Genomic DNA, 27,910 nt, shown 5'->3' with positions numbered 1-27,910 from the left:
AAAGTCCACTAACCACTAGGCTACTCCTAAGCAGTACATTTGTTCTAGCAATAAAGGTGCCAGTACCCAAATGCTAGGCCACCCTTCAAGAGTGGGGTGATCACTGAGGGACCCACCCCACAATAGCCAGGCCTCCTGCAACTAGTCACAAAATCTATGACAACACAACATTGGTGTGTTAGAGCCTGAGCTCTTTCATTGGGGTCCATGGGTCAATTATAGCAGACAATGGAAAAGGTGCCGGTACTCAGTACCCCTCAAAAAAAGCCCTGCTCCTAAGGCACATGCTCACTAATTTCTGTACCACTTCTTCTCTGATAGTGTCACTGACTGTCTCCAGTGTTTAATGATGTAGCTTTTAATTACCAGCATGCACATTACTGCAAATCTGCTTACCCAACTGTGCTGGCTTCACTTCCCCATTGTCATTCATTCTAGAATATTTCCACACCGGACAGTAGTTTCATGCCTATTTACTCCCTGTATGTATGATTTCTCCACTAGCAATAAATCAGTCCTTGTGTATGTTTTATGCACTGGTGAGTAAAAGGTATACTCCTCTGCTCCTCAACTGTGCCTCCAGGTAACCACTACTAGCAACCCCTACATCTACAACCTTTTGATGGTTGAAAACTAAAGAAATAAAGGCTGCAGTCAGATGTGCAAATTCATTCAATGTTAAGCTTACTTAGATTCAATATGTGTAGTACCAACATGTTAGTTACAAGATAGAGGGAATTTTTGCAGTTGTCGGCAATTTCAACAATCATGACTCCAGTTGCAGAAGTCTAAGAGAACAAGATAGAGGGGACTGGATGAGAAATCCTTTGCTACACCAACAAAGGCAGCAATGCAGAGAGCTTAGCTGGATGTGGCATTAACTCTATGCCTGCAAGGCTCTCTCTGATGCACTGTTTTGTTACACATGTAATCTTTTTTCTTATATGCAAGAAGTAAACCTGTGAAGTTTTAATTTTTTTGGGGGGGAGGGAGGGTGTTCAAAATCTTTCCTAAGGATGTATGGGAATATTTTTTAAATTATTTTATTTTTGGCAGTGTATTGCATAGTATGGGCCTCTGACATATAAAAATAATGCATTTATAAGTGATAACTTAATGCAATACCATTTGTAATTCTGTTAACTGGAAATGGCAATCGCCACCACGGTAAATGTAAGCCACATTGAGCCTGCAAATTGGTGGGAAAATGTGGGATACAAATGCTACAAATAAATAATGCTTGCACTGGTAAGGTTTTACCACAGCACTGTGTCCACTGAGCTTCAGTTCCTGAAAAATGCAATTTCTTTGGCTGGTTGCCACCTGCCATGTCATATTTTCTCCACATTTTCCATTGGAAATGACACAGATGTTAAAAGATATGATTTTCATTCTCTTTCTCTGTTCTGGGCCTTGCTGCACTGAAATAATTTTTTGCTTCCCCTAGAGGCAATTCAGATTACTGCAGAAAGTATCTGAAAGATGCACAAACAGCAGAGGGGTGCAGGCCTCATTGTCACAGATAGTAGTGTGATCACCAGATACCATTATCACAACCCTATTCTTCCCTTACGAGAATAAAATTGTGTGTTAATGATTTTCCTGAGTTTTTAGCAGCAAATCGGTTAATAAAGATAGTCATAATCCACTAATTAACTTTTTTTTCTTCTTAGAATTATCTTTATGGATTTCTTTGTTATGAATCTTATCCTTTGGAAGGAAAAATCATCTGCTGCCATTCCTTTTGGTACTCTGGTTGCTATCTTGTCAATGTGGTTTGGAATTTCAGTACCATTAACATTCATTGGGGCATACTTTGGATTCAAGCAGCGGGTATACATTTAATTTACTTAATGCAAGGCTTATGTTGCTCATTTATGGAATATATCTGCAGGACTACTTTGGATTATTCCATATCCCCATTAAAAAAAATAATGTGCCTATGGCCACACCACTACACCACCCTGAATGTGCCTGATCCTCTCTGATCTCAGAAACCAACCTGGGTTGGACCTGGTTAGTATGTGGATGGGTGACCATCTGGTAATAACAGGTGCTGTAGGCTTAAAAAAAAAATGTTTGTTTTCTGTTTGTAGATGGGAATGTAAATTGGCATCATTCAGTGCGGAGTATGATGAAAGCCAGAGATGTCCAGACTGCATTGAAATTAGTACAAAGTGGCTGATGTGATACCTCACAGGATTTCCTCAGGCTAGCAGCCTCCCTTCTGTATATTGAATTCCATAGCTAACCTGGCTATAAAAACTTGCTACTTTCACACCTAGCAAATATGTAAAAGTTTTTAATATTTGTAGAATTATTTGTGAAGGAGTTTTAGGTGAAAAATGTACAAAATTTTCAATGTTTTTATACAAAGGCTCATTTTACGAAATAATGCTGCAGTCTAGTACATCAGCCTTAAGGTATTGGATTCAGTATGAGAAAAATAAGATCAAGGGGGCCAGTTGCTTTTAAATATACCGTATTTTTCGGACTATAAGACGCACCGGACCATAAGACGCACCTAGGTTTTAGAGGAGGGAAATAGGAAATTTTTTTTTTTCCTTTTTCCCAACTCTAAAACCTAGGTGCTCCGGTGCGTCTTGTCCGAATCCCTCCCTCCCTCCGAGTTCGGGATCGCCCTCCCCCCCCCCGGCCCTGTCACCACTTCTCCCTAATCACACGATCTTCCCTGGTGGTCTAGTGACGTCGGGGCAGGAAAGAGCCCTCTCTTTCCTGCCCAGCGCGCTGCTCTCCATCCTCCTGTATGCATTGCTGCCTGACGGTCTCGGCGAGATTCAAAATGGCCGCCGAGAATTGAAGTCTCGGTGGCCATTTTGAATCTCGCCGAGACCGTCAGGCAGCAATGCATACAGGAGGATGGAGAGCAGCGCGCTGGGCAGGAAAGAGGAGGCTCTTTCCTGCCCCGACATCACTAGACCACCAGGGAAGATCGCGTGAGTAGGGAGAAGTCTACCTTCGGACTATAAGACGCACCCCCCATTTTCCTCCCAAGTTTGGGGGGAAAAAAGTGCGTCTTATAGTCCGAAAAATATGGTAAGCTAAGCTTAATGAGTTTAAAAATAAAATCAGATGTACTGGCCCTTGTAGTGTGCAATTCTAATTTTGTATTTCAATTCAGCAGTTTTGAAGACTTAAAAACGAGATGGCTTTGGCCCTTAACCTAAATAAAACTGTAGAGGATGCTTTATGTACGCAGAAACATTGACCTGTCTCTTATTGTAGATTTATGCATGCTTTGAGTTTGTATTGCCATGTATTGAGCTATATTTCATTTAGGGTTCCCTTTATTAAGCTATTGCTTAAAAAGTGGCCTTAGCGTGCGCCCTTGCTTGGGTTTTTCTTGTGCACTAAGACTAGTTTTCCTGCAGCCGTGAAATGGCTGCTTTTTCTATTTTTTCTTTTTGTATTAATGGCCATTCACAAATGTTACCTAACAGCACTGAAAGCCCCATATGTATCCCAAGCTTTTTTTCTAGGTCAAGACAATTGTGTAACACTAGTGGTAATGCCTGGAGTAGCATACCGTAGAGAAGTGGTGGTAACCAAAATGGTGAGAAAATTGCAGTGTACTTAGGACCAGCTGCACGGGATGGGGTTAAGGTCAAAGGAGGGAGATGACCAGAGACCAAGTAGGGTTTTAGGGCTGTGCTGCTCAGTTTTCTCATTGAGGCAATCACAGCTAGTTTGGTTATTAGGAAGAGATGCATGAGATATTGTAGACACAATATGATTTATGTACTTCAGTTAAGAAAAAAGTTTTAGAATAGTATCAGCTAGGGTTGTACATTCGAAATGTGGCAAATGTTTCATTTATGTTTCAACGGTTTTTATTGATGGCAGATCAAAAAAAAAGAATATACAAATCCACCTTTACATAGCGGCATCAATGCAATTTTACAGAGCTCAGTGGAGCAACATTTCAAAAATACAGCATTACGTGCAGCCATCAAATTTTTATAACTTTTATCCCCCCCCCCCTTTTTTTAATATTTAACAATTTTTATTGATGACAAGTCAGTGCATACAAGCTGTCAACCAGTAAGCAAAACTTTTCCATATCACACTATACATTAGACGGGAGTATACCCACGCAGACAGTCACCATTTTATAGCCTTTACATCCCCCACCCCAACCTACTTATCTTTATACATTTCTTATTTAGTAAACACATTTAGTTGCATTGTAAACTAACACAGCCAACTTCCAAAACAACACACCGGATCATAACATTTCCAATTTGTAACTGTGCATTGTCCATTATATCATTTTGATCATTTTACCCCCCTCCCCCCTTCCCTCCCAATATAGTTATTGAAGATCACACCTGCTATACAGCTATAACATTCCTATCAGACTTCGCCTGATATCAAGTCCGTCGCCAATAAAACTGTATTAACAAGAATCTCTAAACATTTTAATAACCTTCCCCCTCCCCCCTCTTCATGCACTCAACCACCTAGCAGTGATGCCTGACTTTGATAATTCTACTTCATGTTTCTTTTCCATACACATTCCATGCGCACCAACTAACCTAAGGTATTCAGAACTTGACTCCGCGCTCTTGGGGATATTGTTTGTATATATGCCCCCCAAATTTTTATAAATCGCTGCCGTCTCTTCGGTGAGCTGCGGGCATCCTGCATTTCCCATAACATGAGCTTGTGCAACTTATTTCTCCAATACCAAAACGAGGGGCCTTTATCCACTGTCCAACAATTAAGAATGCATTTTTTCCCCAAAATACAGAGTTTACTAAGGAACATCTTTTCTTCGAGCGTTCCCTTATTCCATGTCATCATAGAACTCAGTATCATCCCCTCAAAGGACAGAACCACTTGATATCCTAGGACCCAGCTTAGGAATTGGGAGAGAGCTGACCAAAACCCTTGTATCTCTCTACATTGCCACATACCATGGCAAAATGATGCATTTACTTCTGCACATTTAGGGCACGCACTTGTTTTCACCACACCTGCATACCAGGCTTGCTTCACTGAGAAATATGCCCTGTGTACAGTTCGAAAGTGACATTCCTGCAATTCGGCACTATGTACCAGTGGCATAGCTACGTGGGGCCTGAGGGGGCCGGGGCCCCCGCAGATTCACCCCAGGACCCCCCTCCCGGCGAACCCGCCCCCGCCGCCGCCTACCTTTACTTTTGCTGGCGGGGGATCCCACTCCCCGCCAGCCGACGTCTTCTCAGTCCTTCCTGCTTTTCAATTTGTTTGCTGATGTCCTGCACGTAATTGTACGTGCAGGACGTCAGACTCAGAGAACAGTCTGTTCTCTGAGTCTGACGTCCTGCACGTACAACGTGCAGGACGTCAGCAAACAAATTGAAGAGCAGGAAGCGACTGAGAAGAAGACGTCGGCTGGCGGGGAGTGGGATCCCCTGCCAGCAAAAGTAAAGGTAGGCTGCGGCGGGAGGGGGGGTGGCGGCAATGTTGGCGGTGGGGGGGTGGCGCCAGGGGAGGGCTAAAATGTGCCCCCTCCCCCCGGGCTCTGGCCCCCTCCCCCACGGAAGGCTGGCTACGCCCCTGCTATGTACCACCCTCACACCTCCCTGGAGTGCTGCTAAAATCTTCCCTTCTGCAAATGTTTCATTTAAAAAACAATATAAAATCATAATAAAACCCTTGAAATGTTGGTGTTTTCTCATGTCATTTACAGTGTGTACTACTGAAGAATAGTGTGCCCACTGTTAAGTAGTTTGCACTGTTAATAAAATTGCTCCTGAAATGAAAATAATAGAGTAATAAAACTTGCAAAAACTCTGCAAACATGGAATCTTAAAATGAAATTTTTCCTGGCCTACCCAGCTCCATTTTCATATTCATGTTTAGTTTAAATCTATAAGAATCAATTACAATATTATATAGTTTTTTTGTTTTGTAAGTGAGATTCCTACATTTTCTGCTTCTCTTGATTTTTCAGTGCATTAGCTAGAGTAGCACTTGATTTCTGCTCACACCCTAGGCTGAAGCTGTGTAATCCGGCCCATTATTTTAAACGGTAGCTGTTTTTTAACCTTGCTGTTGGAAGTAGACCTTGCACATTTTTTGTGCTGAAAAACCCTTTTCTGTAAATTGCTGTCATTATTTTTTGATAAGAAATAAATGACTCCATCAAAAAGTGAATCAACACACTGCCATCCAGGTGATCATTTTTTCTAATCTTCTTCCATTTAGTCAGAGTCCCTTACAGTTGTTTGTTTGAATGCTACCACGGCACCAGTATTTCCTTGACGTGTCGGATTAAAAAGATTTTGACATCTTGTTTTAGTTCAGCTTTTGATATATATTTAGAGGAATGTATTTTTTTTTTTTAATGTGAGAAAATGAAACGACTAAAGGAAGAATCAAAAACTCAAATACATTTTGAAGTAAAGGCTTGTGGTCTATTAATATAACAGTTCAGACTTGTGCTTTTGGAAGGATTTTCTTAACACTGCTTTTGATCTATACAGTATGGAGATCTTTAGGTGTGCTTAGTTTCTATATATAGTGCATATATAACTTGGCTTCTATATACAGAAGAATGTTTTCAAAAGCCATTTATCAAGATAAATACCAATTTACTTGGGCAAGGAAGGTTGGGATAAGTGCATAGGATCTGTGAGGGAGAGGAAGAGATAGCAAATGGCATGGGTGGGCAGTCTAGATAAGACCATATGGTCTTTATCTGTCTTCATTTTTTTCCTGTTTCTATCCATAACTCTGTAAAAAGTACATGCGATGTGTTACAACAATGCATACTTTTAGCTGGATTAAATGAAGGCATTTGGGTGGTATTAGAAAATAACATGTGTACATTGCACTTTGAAATCTTTCAATGTTTTCCCCAAAAATGTTTGCCGGCTGGTTGGCATGAAAGAGTAGCCGGGTTGGGGTGTGGAAGTACTGTGCAGGATTATAAAATAGTCTGTTAGCTGGGTGGTCAGTAAAATCAGCCAAGTGACCCACTCATTTAAAAGGTCTTGGGGAGATCAGCTAGTTTTAGTCTGTGCATGCCTCTTATATCCAGGGGTAATTTTCAAAGGCAGAACTGAACTTGGCACTTGGGTGGGTTGTTGTGAGAATTGCCACCACAAAGTCGAGAAACCTTATTGTACAACCAATGATGTCCAAGCTTGTACATATTCTAGTGACTCAGTTGCATGCTTCTGTGCTTCTCTGGCTTTGTGTTAGTAGTTAACGTGGATCAGCAAGGTTTTATTTAACTATTTTCTGGGTTGTGTCATACAAAGTTTAGCAACATACCAAATCAAATATGATTCACAAACTTGTAAACCATACAGTTTCAAACTTGTTCTAACTTTAGTGCTTTATATGCTACTTGAACACAGGACATGATTTTATCCATAATATTTTACCATCTTTTAAATGTAGTGTTTCTGTGCATTTGTTAAGTTACCAGCTAAAGAAGCATAGCCTGACTTCTCTACTGTGCGTTGTATTCAGTTTGTTCCTGTCCAGCCATGCAGTGTACATTTAATAGCACTGATTATGTATCTACTGTTTCTGCTTTTTTTTTTTTTGTATAAGTGTGGGTTGTGTGAAGGAAGAAGCACTGATGACACCAATTTCTTTTTAAGCCTATTGAACATCCAGTTCGTACGAATCAGATTCCTCGTCAGATTCCAGAACAGTCTTTTTTCACAAAACCCTTACCGGGTATCATCATGGGAGGAATCTTGCCTTTTGGTTGTATTTTTATTCAGCTATTTTTCATTCTGAACAGCATCTGGTAAGCATTTAAGTTCATGTATTTCTGTTTTGAAACTTGGTTAACAGACATTTGCTATTTTCATTGGATTTGAATATTTGGGATGATGTGATAATACATAACTGATAAACCAGGGGTGGACAAACTTTTTTTTGTTTTTTATTTTTTTTTTACTTTATTTTGAATTATTAATAATGCCACAACATGGGATGCACAGTGGTTTTCTTCAGTGCCTACAAGTTTAAGCATTACAATCGATGCAACATAACATTTTTCAGGTAATCCCCTCCCCCTTCCTGTACCAAATATTCCTTAGATCTATTCTTTTTCATATACTTCCAGATTTTGGTTAAAATTGGTAATCTTTTTCTATTTCAGTGCTGTAAGTGTTAACTTACTATGGACATGTTATATCTTACTGTAAACTTCTTCTGGAACATCTTTGCTTCCATGCCGCTTCCAATTAGTTTATTCTCTTCTGTCATCATACTTCTTAATGGCTGATTCTAAAGACAGAGTGGCATAGCTTTTGTTAGTTTTCTCTTTCATTTTGTGTTTTCATATAACTGCTCCCAGTAAACTAGCACCACACTTTCCCACCAGATGTATGTGAACGTCCCCCCCCCCCCCCCCCAGGATTGATCATCTGTTGGTGTGTAGATATTAAGCAGCTTATCGGAAGTGCGATAACAACGGTGTAGAAACTTATACCCATTAATCACCTATCAAAAATCGTATTAATTGTTCTTTGTTATGTTGTAAGCCATTTTGATTGTTTCTTTGTTACACTGTAAGCCACATTGAACTGAACTTTGTTAATTTGGAAAATGGGGGATATAAGAACAAATAAATGGAAAATGGAAAATCATTCTTAGGGTCTCAGACTATTCATAGGCCCATGAAATGTTATACCTGTAAATAGAAGTAGTGGACTCTGCTTTCAAGGTAATGTACTGCAAAAGTGAGTATCCTTCCCTTATTCCAAAATTGATCCAAACAATACACTCCATCAGTCTATTCTTTCATTATACTAATATTTATGTCAGAGGGCAGACCTGGATTATTTCACAAGGGTGTAAGCTTAGAGTGTTTTTGCCATTCAGTAGGTGAGATCTCTATTTTTTCCACAACTTTCCTAGTTGCTTTTTACTCTCATGTAAGGGCTACCCTACTCTGTCATAATAGGCAATCCCCTTTGCCACATCCATTCTCGTAGGCAACGCCCCCTCCAAATCCTTGCTGTTGACCTGCGGTTCATTATTGCAGTTATGCCAGTCAAGCACTATGTTTAATTGCACTGCTTCACAGTACTTTAAATCTTGGCATGCTAGACCATCTTCCTCTTCGTTCAGTGTTTAGAATTATCATTGCTAATCTCAGTTGCCTCCTGTTCCAGATGAAATTGGATATCATTTCGTTCAGTTTTGGGAGCTTCTGGAACAAATGCAAAAACTTCAGTGAGATCATAATTTTTGTTACCTTCATGCATGCTCTCGATATCCTTTAATACAATATTTATTAGGGGATAAAGTTGGCTCTCGAGTGCTGGCCAATGGGATACAGATAGATATTTGGATACCTGATTGACCCTTTTGCCCACTTAAAAGAGAATTGTAGGCATAAAGCATGTACTACTTCTTGTCCCACTGATGATTAAAATTTCTGATTTAGTCATGTTGGCCTTAAAACCTGATACCCATTCACTCATCTATGACAGTAATGAGGGATAGAGCCAGACTAATTAACATAAACAATGTCTGCAAATAGTGATTTCCATATCATCATGCTGATCAATCCATAGACTGGTGGGTTGTGTCCATCTACCAGCAGGTGGAGATAGAGAGCAATCCTTTTGCCTCCCTATATGTGGTCATGTGCTGCCGGAAACTCCCCAGTATGTTCTCTATCTCAGCAGGTGGTGGTCACACACAGCAGCAGCTCTGGCTAGGCCTCCAAGCCTAATTTTTAGGTTTTGTTGAGTGCCTGGGGTTGAGGGCTCTTCTTGAGCAAGTGCAAACCTGGTAGTGCCAGGTCCCTCCTTTTCTCCCCCCTCCCGCTGGCTCCGTTTAAAAAAAAAAAAAAAAATTTTGGACGTCTTTAAGGGCGTTTATTTCGACGTTTATTTAAACGTTTATTGCAGCTACTCACTGGGACACCAGGTCGTTACAGCTTGGAGCGAGAAGCAGGTAATTTTTACCTTTTTATAGCGGGCAGGGGGTTCCCCGATTGATCTCCACGTGGCCTATGGCGTCGGAGGGCGAGGGCGCAAAGAATCGCTCCCCGGACCGCGTGTGCGCTCCTAGCGGGGATGCGGGGGTTTTAAAGTCTGATTCGCCCTTGTTGGGTGTCAGTTTGGAGACCGGTCAGTGTCCCGGGTCTTCCTCCGGCGCGGCGGTTTTTCCCGCCATAAACGCCCATCCCCCGCTGCTCGCCTCCGCCATCTTGGCTGGCCACTCTGCTCGGACGGCTTCTTCTTGGGCCGCCCTTGAGCTGGGAGACGTTCATGTCATGGCCGCCCTTGATTTGGGCGACGGCAAAAAAGCGGCTAAAGTTAAGCGCCGTTCTTCCCGCGCGGCTCCTTCGTGGAGTGTCGCGCCGGACGCCATCTTGGATGCGCAGCATGTTGCTCCCCCGCTCTTGCGAGCGCCGGTTGAGGGTGCGTCTAGGGCTGTGGCCCAGGCTGCTGAAATACACAGTCTGGGGGGTTTCTCCCCCGAGTTTATTTTGCTGCTGCATCAGGCCTTCCTTATGCAAAACGCTGCCCCTTCTCCCTTGTCCGATAACGGGGTTGAGGCCCCCGGAAGTAAACGCCCTCGGGTGGATTCCCAGGCCTTAGAGGACGCTGTTTCCTCTGATGTAGATGAGGGCAGCGTATTTGAGTTCTCCCAACGGTCCTTTGGGATTCCTTGGAGGAGACGGATTCCCGCTCGGATGGAGCGGATGACCCCTCTGCAGCACGGATCTTTCGCTCAGAGGATTTGCCCAACCTGTTCTGCAGGCCATGAGCATTTGAAGATTTCCTCGCCAGAGGACGTCTCTCCCTCAGCCCCTGTTGGCTCTGCCATTATGCTGGGGACGAAGCGCCCGCCTAGAACCTTCCACGTGCATGATGCCATGCACACCTTAATTTCGGCTCAATGGGATGTCCCGGAAGCGAGCCTCAAAGTGGCTAGGGCTATGTCCCGCCTCTATCCTTTGCCTGAAAGTGAACGTGAGGCCTTTATTTGGCCTACCGTAGTTTCTTTAATCACTGCGGTGACTAAGAAAACGGCGTTGCTGGTGGAAGGTGGCACGGCCCTATAGGACGCCCAAGACAGAGGATTGAAAGTGGCTTTAAGGTCGTCCTTCGAGGCGGCTGCCTTAAGTTTGCAGGCCTCAGTTTGCGGCTCCTATGTGGCCAGGGCGTGCCTGACGATGGTGCAGCGGGCTTCCCCCTCGGATCCTTCCTTGAGGGCTGATTGGCTGGCCCTGGAATCGGGCTTGGCTTATTTGGCAGACTTACTGTATGATGTCTTGAGAGCCTCGGCTACAGGTATGGCTCAGACAGTCTCTGCGCGGCGCTGACTTTGGCTGAAACATTGGTCTGCGGACCACGCCTCTAAGTCCCGCCTGGCTAAGTTGCCTTGTGAAGGCAAGCTGCTCTTTGGGGTCGAGCTGGACAAAATCGTGACCGATCTCGGCACGTCTAAGGGCAAGAGGTTACCAGAGGTCAGGGCTCGGGCCAATGCTCGCCCCGGTATCTCCAGAGGACGGTTTCAGGAAGCCCGTCGGTACCGCCCGGGCAAGTCGGGCTCCTCTGCCCCCTCTTCCTTCAAAGGAACTTCTCCCCCAAGCAGCATTCCTTTCGCAGAGACCGCCGTCCCGGAGGTGCGCCCTCCGGTCCTCCCCCAGGGTCTCGTACCCAATGACGGGGCCCTGGTCCATGGCCCAGTGCAGATTGGAGGACGCCTGTCCTCGTTTCTGGGCGAGTGAACCAGGGTAACTTCAGACGCTTGGGTTCTGGAAGTCATCAGAGACGGCTACAAGCTAGAGTTCTGCCGACCCTTAAGAGATGGGTTTGTACTCTCTCCCTGCAAGTCTCCGGTCAAAGCTGTGGCAGTGCAGCAGACCTTGGACAACCTGATACGCCTGGGTGCGGTCGTTCCGGTGCCAAAAAATCAGATTGGCAAGGGACGTTACTCCATTTACTTTGTGGTATCAAAGAAAGGAGGTTCTGTCCGGCCTATCCTCGACCTCAAGGGGTCATTCGGGCCTTGAAAGTGCGGCACTTTCGCACGGAGACTCTCCACTCTGTTATAGCGGCAGTGAAGGCAGGGGAGTTCTGGGCTTCCTTGGACATCAAGGAAGCGTACCTGCATATTCCCATATGGCCTCCTCATCAACGCTTTCTGCGTTTTGCAGTCCTGGGCTGACACTTCCAGTTCAGAGCCCTCCCTTTCGGGTTGGCTACTGCTCCGCGGACCTTCTCCAAAGTAATGGTGGTCATCGCGGCCTTCCTGCGAAAGGAAGGAGTACAAGTCCATCCTTATCTGGACGACTGGTTGATCCGAGCCCCCTCTTATGCAGAGTGCGGCAAAGCTGTGGACCGGGTGATTGCTCTTTTGAGCTCCCTGGGGTGGATCATCAACTGGGAGAAGAGCCAGCTGTGCCCGACTCAGTCCCTGGAGTATCTGGGAGTTTGATTCAACACCCAAGTGGGCAGAGTGTTCCTGCCAGACAATCGGATTGTCAAACTTCAGGCTCAGGTGGACCAGTTCCTAGTAGCCTCTCCTCTTCGGGCTTGGGACTATGTGCAGCTGTTGGGCTCTATGACGGCCACGATGGAAGTAGTGCCCTGGGCCAGGGCTCATATGAGACCACTACAACTCTCTCTGCTGCAGCGCTGGACTCCGGTGTTGGAGGATTATGCTGTGCGCCTTCCCTTGGACCCAGCAGTGCGCAATGCGCTGAGCTGGTGGCTGAAGACAGACAAGTTGTCTGCAGGAATGCCTCTGGTGACCCCAGAGTGGATTGTCGTCACGACGGATGCCTCTTTGTCGGGCTGGGGAGCCCACTGCTTGGGAAGGACAGCGCAGGGGCTCTGGTCTCCTGCAGAGGCAAAGTGGTCTATCAAGCTCCTGGAACTCAGAGCCATTCGGTTGGCGCTTTTGGAGTTCATCCCGGTACTGGCGTTGAAGCCAGTACGGGTCCTGTCGGACAATGCCACGGCTGTGGCCTATGTCAACCGCCAGGGAGGTACCAAGAGCGCCCCTCTAGCCAAGGAGGCCATGAATCTATGCCAGTGGGCGGTAGCGAACCTGGAACAGCTGTCAGCGGCCCACATTGCCGGAGTCATGAATGTCAAGGCGGACTTTCTCAGTCGCCATACCTTGGATCCCGGAGAGTGGCAGCTATCTGCTCAGGCGTTCTTGGACATCACGAAGCGCTGGGGCCAGCCGAGCCTAGATCTGATGGCGTCATCGGCCAATTGCCAAGTGCCGCGCTTTTTCAGCAGAGGACGAGACCCTCGATCCCTGGGAGTAGATGCTCTTCTCCAACAGTGGCCGACACAGGAGCTTCTCTATGGGTTCCCGCCCTGGCCCATGTTGGGCAGGGTGCTAGACCGGGTGGCAAAGCATCCGGGCCGGATAATCCTGGTGGGTCCGGACTGGCTCAAACGTCCCTGGTATGCGGACTTGATCAGGCTCTCAGTGGACGATCCTCTGCGGCTGCCAGTGGAGCAGGGCCTGTTGCATCAGGGTCCCGTGGTGATGGAGGATCCCTCCCCCTTTGGTCTTTCGGCCTGGCTATTGAGCGGCAGCGTCTGAGAAAGAAGGGCTTCTCAGACAAGGTCATCGCCACTATGCTAAGAGCGAGGAAGCGCTCTACTTCTACTGCTTACGCCAGGGTTTGGCGTACCTTTGCAGCGTGGTGTGAAGCAGGCTCCAATTTCTTCAGTGTTGGCGTTCCTGCAAGAAGGTCTGGAGAAAGGCCTGTCGCTCAGTTCCCTTAAAGTCCAGGTAGCGGCTCTGGCTTGCTTCAGGGGCCGCCTGAAGGGTGCTTCCCTGGCTTCGCAGCCTGATGTGGTGCGCTTTCTCAAGGGAGTTAATCACCTGCGCACTCCTCTGCACTCAGTGGTGCCTGCGTGGAATCTCAACCTAGTTCTAAGAGCCTTGCAGAAGCCGCCTTTTGAACCCTTGTCGAGGGCATCTCTGAAAGACCTGACGTTGAAAGCAGTCTTTTTGGTGGCTATCACTTCAGCCAGAAGAGTTTCCGAGCTCCAGGCACTCTCTTCTGCAGTTCACTGAGGCAGGAGTGACTATTCGCACAGTGCCTTCCTTCCTGCCCAAGATTGTTTCTCGCTTCCATGTGAATCAGCAGCTCTGTCTCCCTTCCTTTCGTAGGGAGGACTACCCAGAGGAATACTCTGCTCTCAAATATCTGGATGTGAGACGAGTCATCATCAGATACTTGGAAGTGACCAATGATTTCCGGAAGTCGGATCATCTGTTTGTCCTGTTGGCAGGTCCTCGTAAGGGTCTGCAGGCTGCTAAGCCTACAGTGGCAAGATGGGTCAAGGAAGCCATTGCAGCGGCTTATGTGGCCGCGGGGAAGGTGCCGCCTATCCAGCTGAAGGCTCACTCCACTAGAGCTCAGGCGGCCTCGATGGCAGAGGCCAGGTCCGTCTCCTTGGAAGAGATTTGCAAGGCGGCAACTTGGGCATCGGCCCATACCTTCTCCAGGCATTACCGCTTGACTGTGGCTGCTCGGGCGGAGGCCCGGTTTGGAGCTTCAGTGTTGCAGTCAGGGATTTCTATGTCCCGCCCTGGGTGAGTACTGCTTCAGTACATCCCACCAGTCTATGGATTGATCAGCATGATGATATGGAAGGTAAAATTATGTATCATACCTGATAATTTTCTTTCCATTAATCATAGCTGATCAATCCATAGCCCCTCCCAGATATCTGTATTGTTTATATTCTGGTTGCATTTCAGGTTCAAGTTTAGTCTTCAGTTCCTGTTCAGGAGGACTTCGTGTTCAAGTTTTTCAATGGATTCTTCAAGAGTTGAGATGAATTTGTGTTACAGTGAGCTGCTGCATTCCTCTCCCCTCCGTTTTACGGGGCTGGATTGAGACTTAAATTCTGCCTGCGCTCCCTCCCGCTTCGTGCGGCAGTAGGGGAGCTTTGTACCCCTCCCGCTTCGGCGGTGTTAGGGTCAGTCAGCTCCTCCCGCGGTTGCGGTTGCAGGATAAGCCAGATCCCCCCCCGCATCGGCAGGTGTGGTGTCCCTCCCCCGCTCCGCGGGGATGAGCTGGACGGATTCCCCTCCCCCACTTGTGTGGGGATGAGCTGGGTTAATTCCCCTCCCCCGTTTCGGCGGTGGTGAGCTGGGCAGAGTGTCCCTTTGTGGGTGTAATTCTCTAAGTGCTGAGTACTGCGGATGGAGCTTTGATATCGACATACTGAGGAGTTTCCGGCAGCACATGACCACATATAGGGAGGCAAAAGGATTGCTCTCTATCTCCACCTGCTGGTAGATGGACACAACCCACCAGTCTATGGATTGATCAGCTATGATTAATGGAAAGAAAATTATCAGGTATGATACATAATTTTACCATTTTGTAATTAACTGTTAATTTTTTGAGTCTCCATGCAGGTTCTCACCCTGGGAGACCAGGCCATGTGCCTCTCCATAATGTGAACATATGTGAGTAACTTGCCTTTAAGCAACCCAATGGTTTCTGATGTATTTCCTTAGTCCATTTCCTCCACCTGGGGTCCAACCCATACTTTTCCAAGACTTGGAACAGTGTCAACAAATAATATCAAGGCTGGCTATTTAGTACAATATATCAAGACTCTTCTAACATCTGCTTCCAGGTGGTCAGATACAAATCCTGCCTAGTCTAAATACATAATTTGTGGTAGGACTGTTCAAAGTCCTGGCTGGTAGAATTTTGTGAACAGTTTAAAATTGATCCCCAGACTTCCGGTGGGACTGCCAGCCAAGATGGCCACTGCTTGCTGTGCTTCTGAAAACCTCCTCCTGCTAGAGCCCCATTAACAATTAGTTATTGGCATGACCCCCAACATTCTACATAAAGAAGCTGTCGGGAGGGCTAGAAAGGCACTATTTTGGGAGTAGCATCATCTTATGTGACTTTTGAAGGCAATTTCAGAGGCAAGGAGCAGCGGAAGCCTGGCGAACTAGGTGATGGAGGAACCCGCTGCTAACCTATAGTCGACTGAGACGAAAAGGAGCTGCGTGTGACACTTGACCTGGACAGGCACCTTGCCTTGATGTTCCTCCTTTGATTGCTTTTTTTCCCTTTCTCTTATGTGGTATGGCAATACATTTGCCCCAATCACTACTTTCAGAGACTCCCATATTTATTCTATTTATGCTGTTTCTGTTCATACCACCTCTGGGTGTGGCTTTTCAGGTCATTAAAGTGATAGTACTCTATATGTACTTTCTGTGAGAGAATATAGTTAAGTCTTCTAATAAACTATAGTTCATCTTCCAGTAATTCATCCCTGTATGTTCCTCCCCCCCACAAACCCCCAGTTAGTCTCACCAAACGGGTATGATCAGAACAATTTATATTGTCAACCATGTCTTATACCAATAATAGCTTTATCCGTGAATAAGAGTTATAGGGTCTGGAATAAAATGGATAGCTCCTACTGTGAGAATGTCAAAATCTTCAAAAATATCAACCAACTTGAGAGTGTTCATCTTTTTTCAACCTTTTTCTAGCTTTCTTCTGAAGTCCCCTGGTGAGTGAATTATTTTTATCTAAGGAGGGCTTCAGCACAAGATTAGTCACATCCTGTTAAAAATGTTATACTCCACAAAGCTCAGCAATCGAAAGACTTATTTCCACAGCCCTCTAAGTCCATATTAGTTGCATTGGACTTAGCGGGTTTTGGAAATAAGCCTTTCAATTACTTATTAACTTTATCATGAAATTTAGCCTGATCTTTGTTTGGTGTATACAGGCTTACCAAAGTGACCAGTTGCTGAGTCAGATGCCCTGAACCTAGGATATACCTTCCCTCTATCCTTACAGATCTTCCCCCAATTGGAAATTTGCCTCTTGGGATCAGTATAGCTACTCTCCCCATTCTTTTTCTTGACCAGGTTTGAAGCACAGATTACATGTGAAAAATGTTTGGAGCAATTTCTCAGTTTTAGGTTGAAGATGAGTCTCCTGTATGAAAGCAACTGCACATTTGAACTAATTTTATGTTGTTGCTTCCAAGGGAAGTTTAATCCCTTTACTTTGTCATCTTCAGTGCTCTGAGTATATTGGCCATTACAGAAATGTAGAACTGCTAAAGCACACATTTTTTTCCCCAACATCCCTCAATATTCTAACACTTTTCCATAACTCCTCCCCATTTCCCAACATCCAATCAAATCCAGTATTCCTACCCCCTTTCTCCTTCCTCCCAGTCTAGCCACTGCCTCTCCACCATTAAGTCTGTTCTATCGCTGAGTCGTGATCACCCCCCCCCCCCCCAACTATGTTTGTTGTCCTTCAAATCACATCTGGTCCATCTGTATACCACTGTCCCTTATGCCAGAGTATATCCATATTGAATTGCTCAGAGGCTGTAGAAGCTGCAATCTCTCTCCCTTCAAGTGTCATAGCTCTGGCAGACACCACTGAATGTGGGGTGTTTCCGCACCCCCTGACATTCTCACTAGCCGTCTCCTAGTGTTATCTACATGCCTGTTGGTGAATGTCTTTTGTCTTTGTGCTGGAGGTTTAGGGCCTTATTTACTAAAGTGCGTTAGCGTTTTTAACACACCTACAATTAGCACACTGTAAAGCTCCCGGCCACTGGGCGATTCAGAAATGCAGCCCTCTGCTGGCTGGAGTCTCACTTGCCAGTCTCCTTGGAGTTCCCTTGGCTCCCAAGCCAAGCTACGTATTGCAATTGGCCAGGCAAACTGCTCAGCCACATTCACTCCTGCTGTATTGAACACCTGCCATACTTCCCTTATACTCTACATGTGTACTGTTTATATTTTGCCATGGATGATAGCAGCTAAACTAAATGGAAACAACTATTTATAATGTATCCATTCTTGTAGCTTTGTTACTGGTCTGAATTCCCACCGGGGTCAAGACTTTCACTCTGCTGTTCTACTTGTGTCTTCACTGCCTCAAGTCCTAGTACCACTTGCAATTCAGCATATACTTCAGTTACCTCTGTTTTTAAATTGAGGAGCCGTTTTTGCAGTTCTAACCTGAGTTCCATATCATCATGCTGATCAATCCATAGACTGGTGGGTTGTGTCCATCTACCAGCAGGTGGAGATAGAGAGCAAACTTTTGCCTCCCTATATGTGGTCATGTGCTGCCGGAAACTCCCCAGTATGTTCTCTATCTCAGCAGGTGGTGGTCACACACAGCAGCAGCTCTGGCTAGGCCTCCAAGCCTAATTTTTAGGTTTTGTTGAGTGCCTGGGGTTGAGGGCTCTTCTTGAGCAAGTGCAAACCTGGTGGCGCCAGGTCCCTCCTTTTCTCCCCCCTCCCGCTGGCTCCGTTAAAAAAAAAAAAAAAAATAAAAATTTTTGAACGTCCTTAAAGGCGTTTATTTCGACGTTTATTTAAACGTTTATTGCAGCTACTCACTGGGACACCAGGTCGTTACAGCTCGGAGCGGAAAGCAGGTAATTTTTACCTTTTTATAGCGGGCAGGGGGTTCCCCGATTGATCTCCACGTGGCCTATGGCGTCGGAGGGCGAGGGCGCAAAGAGTCGCTCCCCGGATCGCTTGTGCGCTTCTAGAGGGGATGCGGGGGTCTTAAAGTCTGATTCGCCCTTGTTGGGTGACAGTTTCGTGACCGATGAGTGTCCCGGTCCTTCCTCCGGTGTGGTGGTTTTTCCCGCTATAAACGCCCATCCCCTGCTGCTTGCCTCCGCCATCTTGGCCGGCCACGCGGCTCGGACGGCTTCTTCATGGGCCGCCCTTGAGGTGGGAGACGTTAATGCCATGAACGCCCTTAATTTGGGCGACGGCACAAAAGCGGCTAAACTTAAGCGCCGTTCTTCCCGCGCGGCTCCTTCGCGGAGTGTCGCGCCGGACGCCATTTTGGATGCGCAGCATGTCTCTCCCCCGCTCTTGCGAGCGCCGGTTGAGAGTGCGTCTAGGGCTGTAGCCCAGGCTGCGGAAGTGCACAGTCTGGGGGGTTTCTCCCCCCAGTTTGTTTTGCTGCTGCATCAGGCCTTCCTTATGCAAAACGCTGCCCCTGCTCCCTCGTCTGGTAAAGAGGTTGAGGCCCCCGGAGGTAAACGCCCTCGGGTTGATTCCCAGGCCTTGGAGGACTTTGTCTCCTCCGATGTAGATGAGGGCAGCGTTTCTGAGTTCTCCCAACGGTCCTTTGCGGATTCCTTGGAGGAGACGATTCCCCGCTCGGATGGAGCGGATGACCCCTCTGCAGAGCGGCTCTTTAGCTCAGAGGATTTGCCCAACCTGTTAGTGCAGGCCATGGGCATTTTGAAGATTTCCTCTCCGGAGGACGTCTCTCCCTCAGCCCCTGTTGGTTCTGCCATTATGCTGGGGACGTAGCACCCGCCTAGAACCTTCCACGTGCATGATGCTATGCACACCTTAATTCCGGCTCAGTGGGATGTCCCGGAAGCGAGCCTTAAAGTGGCTAGGGCTATGTCCCGCCTCTATCCTTTGCCTGAAAGTGAACGTGAGGCCTATCTGTGGCCTACCGTGGATTCTTTAATCACTGCGGTGACTAAGAAAACGGCGTTGCCGGTGGAAGGTGGCACGGCCCTAAAGGACGCCCAAGACAGAAGATTGGAGGCGGCCTTAAGGTCGTCCTTTGAGGCGGCTGCTTTAAGTTTGCAGGCCTCAGTTTGCGGCTCCTATGTGGCCAGGGCGTGCCTGACTATGGTGCAGCGGGCTTCCCCCTCGGATCATTCCTTGAGGGCTGATTGGCCGGCCCTGGAATCGGGCTTGGCCTATTTGGCAGACTTGCTGTATGATGTCTTGAGGGCCTCAGCTAAAGGCATGGCTCAGACAATCTCTGCGCGGCGGTGGCTTTGGCTGAAGCATTGGTCTGCTGACCACGCCTCTAAATCCCGCCTGGCTAAATTGCCTTTTAAAGGCAAGCTGCTCTTTGGGGTCGAGCTGGACAAAATCGTGACCGATCTCGGCACGTCTAAGGGCAAGAAGTTACCAGAGGTCAGGGCTCGGGCTAGTACTCGCCCCGGTACCTCCAGAGGACGGTTTCAGGAAGCCCGTCGGTACCGCCCGGGCAGGTCGGGCTCTTCTGCCTCCTCTTCCTTCAAGAGGAACTTCTCCCCCAAGCAGCATTCCTTTCGCAGAGACCGCCGTCCCGGAGGTGCTCCCTCCGGTCCTCCCCCAGGGTCTCGTACCCAATGAAGGGGCCTTGGTCCACCCCCCAGTGCAGATTGGAGGACGGCTGTCCTCGTTTCTGGGCGAGTGGACCACAATAACTTCAGACGCTTGGGTGCTGGAAGTCATCAGAGACGGCTACAAGCTAGAGTTCTGCCGACCCTTAAGAGACGGGTTTGTACTCTCTCCCTGCAAGTCTCCGGTCAAAGCTGTGGCAGTGCAGCAGACCTTGGACAATCTGATCCGCCTGGGTGCGGTCGTTCCGGTGCCAGAAAATCAGCTTGGCAAGGGTCGTTACTCCATTTACTTTGTGGTACCAAAGAAAGGAGGTTCTGTACGGCCTATCCTCGACCTCAAAGGGGTCAATCGGGCCTTGAAAGTTCGGCACTTTCGCATGGAGACTCTCCGCTCTGTTATAGCGGCAGTGAAGGCAGGGGAGTACCTGGCATCCTTGGACATCAAGGAAGCGTACTTGCATATTCCCATCTGGCCTCCTCATCAACGCTTTCTGCGTTTTGCAGTACTGGGCCGACACTTCCAGTTCAGAGCCCTCCCGTTCGGGTTGGCTACTGCTCCGCGGACCTTCTCCAAAGTAATGGTGGTCATCGCGGCCTTCCTGAGGAAGGAAGGAGTACAAGTCCATCCTTATCTGGACGACTGGTTGATCCGAGCCCCCTCTTATGCAGAGTGCGGCAAAGCTGTGAACCGGGTGGTTGCTCTTTTGAGCTCCCTGGGGTGGATCATCAACTGGGAGAAAAGCCAGCTGCGCCCAACTCAGTCCCTGGAGTATCTGGGAGTTCGATTCGACACCCAAGTGGGCAGAGTGTTCCTGCCAGACAATCGGATTGTCAAGCTTCAGGCTCAGGTGGACCAGTTCCTAGTAGCCTCTCCTCTTCGGGCTTGGGACTATGTGCAGCTGTTGGGCTCTATGACGGCCACGATGGAAGTAGTGCCCTGGGCCAGGGCTCATATGAGACCACTCCAACACTCTCTGCTGCAGCGCTGGACTCCGATGTCGGAGGATTATGCTGTGCGCCTTCACTTGGACCCAGCAGTGCGCAAGGCGCTGAGCTGGTGGACGCAGACAGACAAGTTGTCTGCAGGAATGCCTCTGGTGACCCCAGAGTGGATTGTCGTCACGACGGACGCCTCTTTGTCGGGCTGGGGAGCCCACTGCTTGGGAAGGACAGCGCAGGGGCTCTGGTCTCCTGCAGAGGCAAAGTGGTCTATCAAGCTCCTGGAACTCAGAGCCATTCGGTTGGCGCTTTTGGAGTTCATCCCGGTACTGGCGTTGAAGCCAGTACGGGTCCTGTCGGACAATGCCACGGCTGTGGCCTATGTCAACCGCCAGGGAGGTACCAAGAGCGCCCCTCTAGCCAAGGAGGCCATGAATCTATGCCAGTGGGCGGAAGCAAACCTGGAACAGCTGTCAGCGGCCCACATTGCCGGAGTCATGAATGTCAAGGCGGACTTTCTCAGTCGCCATACCTTGGAGCCCGGAGAGTGGCGTTCTTGGGCATCACGAAGCGCTGGGGCCAGCCGAGCCTAGATCTGATGGCGTCATCGGCCAATTGCCAAGTGCCGCGCTTTTTCAGCAGAGGACGGGACCCTCGATCCCTGGAGTAGATGCTCTTCTCCAACAGCGGCCGACACAAGAGCTCCTCTATGTGTTCCCGCCCTAGCCCATGATGGGCAGGGTGCTAGACCGGGTGGCAAAGCATCCGGGCCGGGTAAACCTGGTGGGTCCGGATTGGCCCAGACGTCCCTGGTATGCGGACTTGATCAGGCTCTCAGTCGACGATCCTCTGCGGCTGCCAGTGGAGCAGGGTCTGTTACATCAGGGTCCCGTGGTGATGGAGGATCCCTCCCCCTTTGGTCTTACGGCCTGGCTATTGAGCGGCAGCGTCTGAGGAAGAAGGGCTTCTCAGACAAGGTCATCGCCACTATGCTGAGAGCGAGGAAGCGCTCTACTTCTACTGCTTACGCCAGGGTTTGGTGTACCTTTGCAGCGTGGTGTGAAGCAGGCTCATGTTCTCCATTCACTGCTCCAATTTCTTCAGTGTTGGCATTCCTGCAAGAAGGTCTGGAGAAAGGCCTGTCGCTCAGTTCCCTTAAAGTCCAGGTAGCGGCCCTGGCTTGCTTCAGGGGCCGCCTGAAGGGTGCTTCACTGGCTTCGCAGCCAGATGTGGTGCGTTTTCTCAAGGGAGTTAATCACCTGCGCCCTCCTCTGCACTCAGTGGTGCCTGCGTGGAATCTCAACCTGGTGCTAAGAGCATTACAGAAGCCGCCTTTTGAACCCTTGTCGAGGGCATCTCTGAAAGACCTGACGTTGAAAGCAGTCTTTGGTGGCTATCACTTCAGCCAGAAGAGTTTCCGAGCTCCAGGCACTCTCATGTTGAGAGCCTTTTCTGCAGTTCACTGAGGCAGGAGTGACTATTCGCACAGTGCCTTCCTTCCTGCCCAAGATTGTTTCTCGCTTCCATGTGAATCAGCAGCTCTGTCTCCCTTCCTTTCGTAGGGAGGACTACCCAGAGGAATACTCTGCTCTTAAATATCTGGATGTGAGACGAGTCATCATCAGATATTTGGAAGTGACCAATGATTTCCGGAAGTCGGATCATCTGTTTGTCCTGTTTGCAGGTCCTCGTAAGGGTCTGCAGGCTGCTAAGCCTACAGTGGCAAGATGGGTCAAGGAAGCCATTGCAGCGGCTTATGTGGCCGCGGGGAAGGTGCCGCCTATCCAGCTGAAGGCTCACTCCATTAGAGCTCAGGCGGCCTCGATGGCAGAGGCCGGCTCCGTCTCCTTGGAAGAGATATGCAAGGCGGCAACTTGGGCATCGGCCCATACATTCTCCAAGCATTACCGCTTGACTGTGGCGGCACGGGCGGAGGCCCGGTTTGGAGCTTCAGTGTTGAGGTCAGGGATTTCAATGTCCCGCCCTGGGTGAGTACTGCTTCGGTACATCCCACCAGTCTATGGATTGATCAGCATGATGATATGGAAGGTAAAATTATGTATCATACCTGATAATTTTCTTTCCATTAATCATAGCTGATCAATCCATAGTCCCTCCCAGATATCGGTATTGTTTATATTCTGGTTGCATTTCAGGTTCAAGTTTAGTCTTCAGTTCCTGTTCAGGAGGACTTCGTGTTTAAGTTTTTCAATGGATTCTTCAAGAGTTGAGACGAATTTGTGTTACAGTGAGCTGCTGCATTCCTCTCCCCTCCGTTTTACGGGGCTGGATTGAGACTTAAATTCTGCCGGCACGCCCTCCCGCTTCGTGCGGCTGTAGGGCAGCTTTGTACCCTTCCCGCTTCGGCGGTGTTAGGGTCAGTCAGCTCCTCCCGCGGTTGCGGTTGCAGGATAAGCTAGATCCCCCCGCATCGGTGGGTGTGGTGTCCCTCCCCCGCTCCGCGGGGATGAGCTGGACAGATTCCCCTCCCCCACTTGTGTGGGGATGAGCTGGGTTAATTCCCCTCCCCCGTTTCGGTGGTGGTGAGCTGGGCAGAGTGTCCCTTTGTGGGTGTAATTCTCTAAGTGCTGAGTCCTGCGGATGGAGCTTTGATATCGACATACTGAGGAGTTTCCGGCAGCACATGACCACATATAGGGAGGCAAAAGTTTGCTCTCTATCTCCACCTGCTGGTAGATGGACACAACCCACCAGTCTATGGATTGATCAGCTATGATTAATGGAAAGAAAATTATCAGGTATGATACATAATTTTACCTTATGTGGCTTCTGAGCCCTCTAATGTTCTGTGTGTGTCACTGGGCCATCTACCCACATGGCCTGTCTTGTCCCTCAGCCTGAAATCTGAAGGAAAGCACTCCATCCAAGGCAGAATTAATCCTGTGATGGGCCCTAGGCAAACAACTTCTCTAGGCATTGGGCTCCCCATTGTAATGTACAATACATCTTAAAAACGCCCCAAAATGGGGCCCTTCTAACTTGGACAAGCAGCAGGAGAAAGCGGTGCTCACCAACTTCTGCTTGTTTCCCTTTCATCTCTAGTGAGCATCCTTTTCAAGCAGTTTTCTTTATTATTTATCAGAATTCAATTCTCATATTAAGCAACCTATTTAGCTGTCCTTTTATCACACAGATTTTGTAAATGTGGAAACATCACCTGACCTCTTATGAGTTGAACATATCCAATGTCTTTCTGCAAATGAGAAGGTTTAGCTTCTTACCTGTTCACACATACAGCATCAGTTATCTATAGCTTTGCATGATGTCTTTGCCAGATTTCCATAGTAACTCTATCTGTTGCCTGGGAATCATTAAATTGTAAATATTCCTACCATATTTTTCAGTTAGATTTTTGACAAATAGCTGGATCCTTTAGTAGAATTATTTCAATCCATTAGCACCCAAGAATCCAGAACACAATTTGAGATAATGGTATCTAGTTCATAACTTTCTACCCTCCAGGGAGATTTCACAGACATCTCGATCATGTTAATTGGGGAATAAGAATTCTATATAGGAGGGGAGGAGGAAGTGACATGTCCTGAGATGCAAGCTTAATTCAGGAGCTTTGAGATCCCGAAAATAATATAAGGGAGTGCTTCCCAATCTTTTTGTACCTGTAATCTCATGATTGTGGCCAGATAAAACTGTGTGACCCTCCCTCCCCCTGGAGATGCAGAATAATAATGTACCAATGGAGAGCCCACATAGGTCATGGCCCAAAATGCAGGTTTTGTGATTCCATTTGGGGTCCTGAACCAAAATGTGAGAAGCTTTGATACAGAGCAAGTTCTTACCAGTGGCTGAATAACCCATATTGGACCATATTAGGGATCATATGAATGCTGAGAGATTGTGTGTAAGGGGAAGCTGGAGGCAGGGAATGAGTATGAATGCGGAGGTGTAGGTGGGATTAAATTGATGGTTGTGGACAGGGGGAAGAGAGTGTGAAACCGGAGTGCAGAAAAGAGATGTGACCTGGGATGGGGCTCATTCCTCATAGGATGGAATCAGTGGGCTGGTTGCAGGGGAAGGAGAAGAGAAGGTAGCAGGTAGACTTTGGGGGGGTGGGGGGGGGGAATGGGTGAACAAATTTATTTGCACAGGTTCATGGATTGTAAATTGGAAGAACAATGCAATTAAAAGGTGTAAAATGTTTAAAGAATTAGTTTGCAGTGAGCAATAGTAACGATGCAAGAGATCCACTTTCGAGCAAGGGAGGAAATCTTGCTTAATGGTAAAAATTATACCCGAGTTCTTTTTTTGCAGCTGCAGAAGGGAGGGTGCTAAGACTGCAGGGGTAGCAACTATGCTGAGAAATGACTTGCAGTTCAAGTGGAGGGGGCCCAGAAGGATGGGGAGAGGGGAAAGTGTGTTGCAGTAAAGGAGTTAAGCCAAGGGAGGAAAGTGTCTTAAATTAATTTGTATGCCCCCAGTGTTTGGATTTCTACAAGAAAGTGGAATTGGAACAGACTCATTTTGTACAAGGTGAGCTGGTCATGAAGGGGGATTTGAACCAATTTGGATCACTCCAAGCGGGGAGGGTAGTTGAGTTTGGGGCACAGAAAGTCCTGAAATCTCTTGAAAGTATTTAATATGATACATTGGAAATTGTATAATATCGATCAACAGAATTACTAATTTTTGCTCAGGGGTGCATAAAGTTTTTGATAGAATAGCCTACCTACTGCTCAGTGAGAATTCGTTTCCAGGAGTGGGGAGCTCAGAGATTGAGCCTGTGTGGTTAACAGACCATATCCCAGTCTGGGTGGTGGTGAAGGGGTTTGGGAAAAAGACTAGATTTCTGGAGGTTGAATGAGTCCCTCCTGAGGGATAGAGTGGTGGCCCAGGAAGGGGGTGGGGGGAGAACCCATAGTTTTGTGAGCCAAATGACATTAGTGAAGTGGGCTAGGGTATATTTTGAGATACTCTGAAAGCAGTAATAGGTTAATAATAATAATAACATAATAGCAGCCATAATGGGTGAGACCAATGGTCCATCTAGTCCTGTGTCCTGTTTCCAGTAGTGGCCAATCCAGGTCACAGGTGCCTGGCAGAAACCCAAATAGTAGCAACATTCCATGTTACGAATCCCAGGGCAAGCAGTGGCTTCCCCATATATATCTCAATAATAGACTATGGACTTTTCCTCCAGGAATTTGTCCAGACGGTTTGTTAATCTCAGATATAGTAACCACTGTTACCACATCCTCCAGCAGCAAGTTCCAGAGTTTAACTATTCGTTGGGTGAAAAATTATTTCCTTCTATTTGTTTTAAAAGTATTTCCATGTAACTTAATTGAGTGTCTCCTAATCTCAGTAATTGTAGTCTCAATGGTAAAAAAAAATCAATTCACTCCTACTCGTTCTACATCATTTAGGCTTTTGTCGTCCTGAATCATATCTCCCCTCAGACATTTCTTTTGCAAGCTGAAGATCCATAACCTCTTTAGCCTTAACTCATATGAGAGGAGTTCCATCCCCTTTATCATTTTGGTTGCTCTTCTTTGAACCTTTTCTAATTTTACTATATCTTTTTTGAGATATGGCGACTAGAATTGAACACAGTACTCAAGATGAGGTTGCACCACCGAGCGATAGAGAGGCATTATAGTATTGGTCTTATTTACCATTCCTTTCCTAATAATTCCTAGCATCTTGTTTGCTTTTATGGCCGCTGCTGCACACTGGACAGAAGATTTCAACTTATTGCCTACAGTGACACCTAGCTCTCTTTCTTGGGTGCTGACTCCCAAGGAGAACCCTAGCATGAGGTTGCCTGGTAATGGGGAGCAAGGAAGAAGATGAAATGGGACAGGGAAAAGATGGAGTGTTATGAGACATTGTGGCAGCTAGTTAAACATAAGCAGATGTGTTCATTACACTTTGGCACAACTTGAGCAAGCAATGGCCAATGTATATGACTTGCAGCTAGAGGATTTAACTCTGCTTGACAAGGGTGAAACAGATTGTTGGAAGGGGGAATGAACCACATAGAATGGTGGCAATATATTTGAAGTGTAAGGCCATGCTAGCTAATCTTCAGAAGATTAAGAGGGAAGGGGTAAAATAATTTACCATGGTGAGAATATTAGAGCTCAGTTTGTGCAATTTTATAAGAAATTACATTCTAAGGAAAGGTTTGCATGGGGGGAGGATATGCCAGTATTATTCCAGGATGCGAAGGAGCAGTTAAATGAGCCCATTCTGGTGGGGGAGATTGGGAGGTGATTAAGAACTTGCTGCTGGAGAAGGTTCCAGGGTTGGATGGGTGATGGGGAGTTTTTGCAAGAAATTTGAGAGATCTGGTTAGGAGCATGACCACCTTGTTTCATAGCTTATTGGAGGGGGGGAGGATACCCTATTCAAATCAATGTGTCTTGTGTGGCTATTATGGTAGTTCCTAAAGAGGGAAAAGATTTTATGGTATGTTGATCTTGTAGACATGTACAGTGGGGGAAATAAGTATTTGATCCCTTGCTGATTTTGTAAGTGTGCCCACTGACAAAGACATGAGCAGCCCATAATTGAAGGGTAGGTTATTGGTAACAGTGAGAGATAGCACATCACAAATTAAATCCGGAAAATCACATTGTGGAAAGTATATGAATTTATTTGCATTCTGCAGAGGGAAATAAGTATTTGATCCCTCTGGCAAACAAGACCTAATACTTGGTGGCAAAACCCTTGTTGGCAAGCACAGCGGTCAGACGTCTTCTGTAGTTGATGATGAGGTTTGCACACATGTCAGGAGGAATTTTGGTCCACTCCTCTTTGCAGATCATCTCTAAATCATTAAGAGTTCTGGGCTG

The 27,910-nt window shown here is 47.1% G+C and overlaps 1 protein-coding gene across 2 annotated transcripts in view; it reads left to right on the top strand.

The window, feature by feature from the left end:
* Positions 1–27,910, top strand: part of LOC115473998 (transmembrane 9 superfamily member 2-like) — a 176,755-nt gene that overhangs the window by 104,112 nt on the left and 44,733 nt on the right. For both annotated transcript variants that reach the window (XM_030209257.1, XM_030209258.1), the window contains 2 exons: positions 1,674–1,833; positions 7,620–7,771. In XM_030209257.1, the coding sequence (XP_030065117.1) occupies positions 1,674–1,833; positions 7,620–7,771 (312 nt within the window). The remainder of the gene's footprint in view (positions 1–1,673; positions 1,834–7,619; positions 7,772–27,910) is intronic.

This window comes from Microcaecilia unicolor, chromosome 7 (genome assembly GCF_901765095.1).
Source record: "Microcaecilia unicolor chromosome 7, aMicUni1.1, whole genome shotgun sequence".
NCBI classification, from domain to species: domain Eukaryota; kingdom Metazoa; phylum Chordata; class Amphibia; order Gymnophiona; family Siphonopidae; genus Microcaecilia; species Microcaecilia unicolor.
The sequence above is the reverse complement of the archived record's forward strand: the minus strand, read 5'-3'. Positions and strand labels throughout refer to the sequence as shown.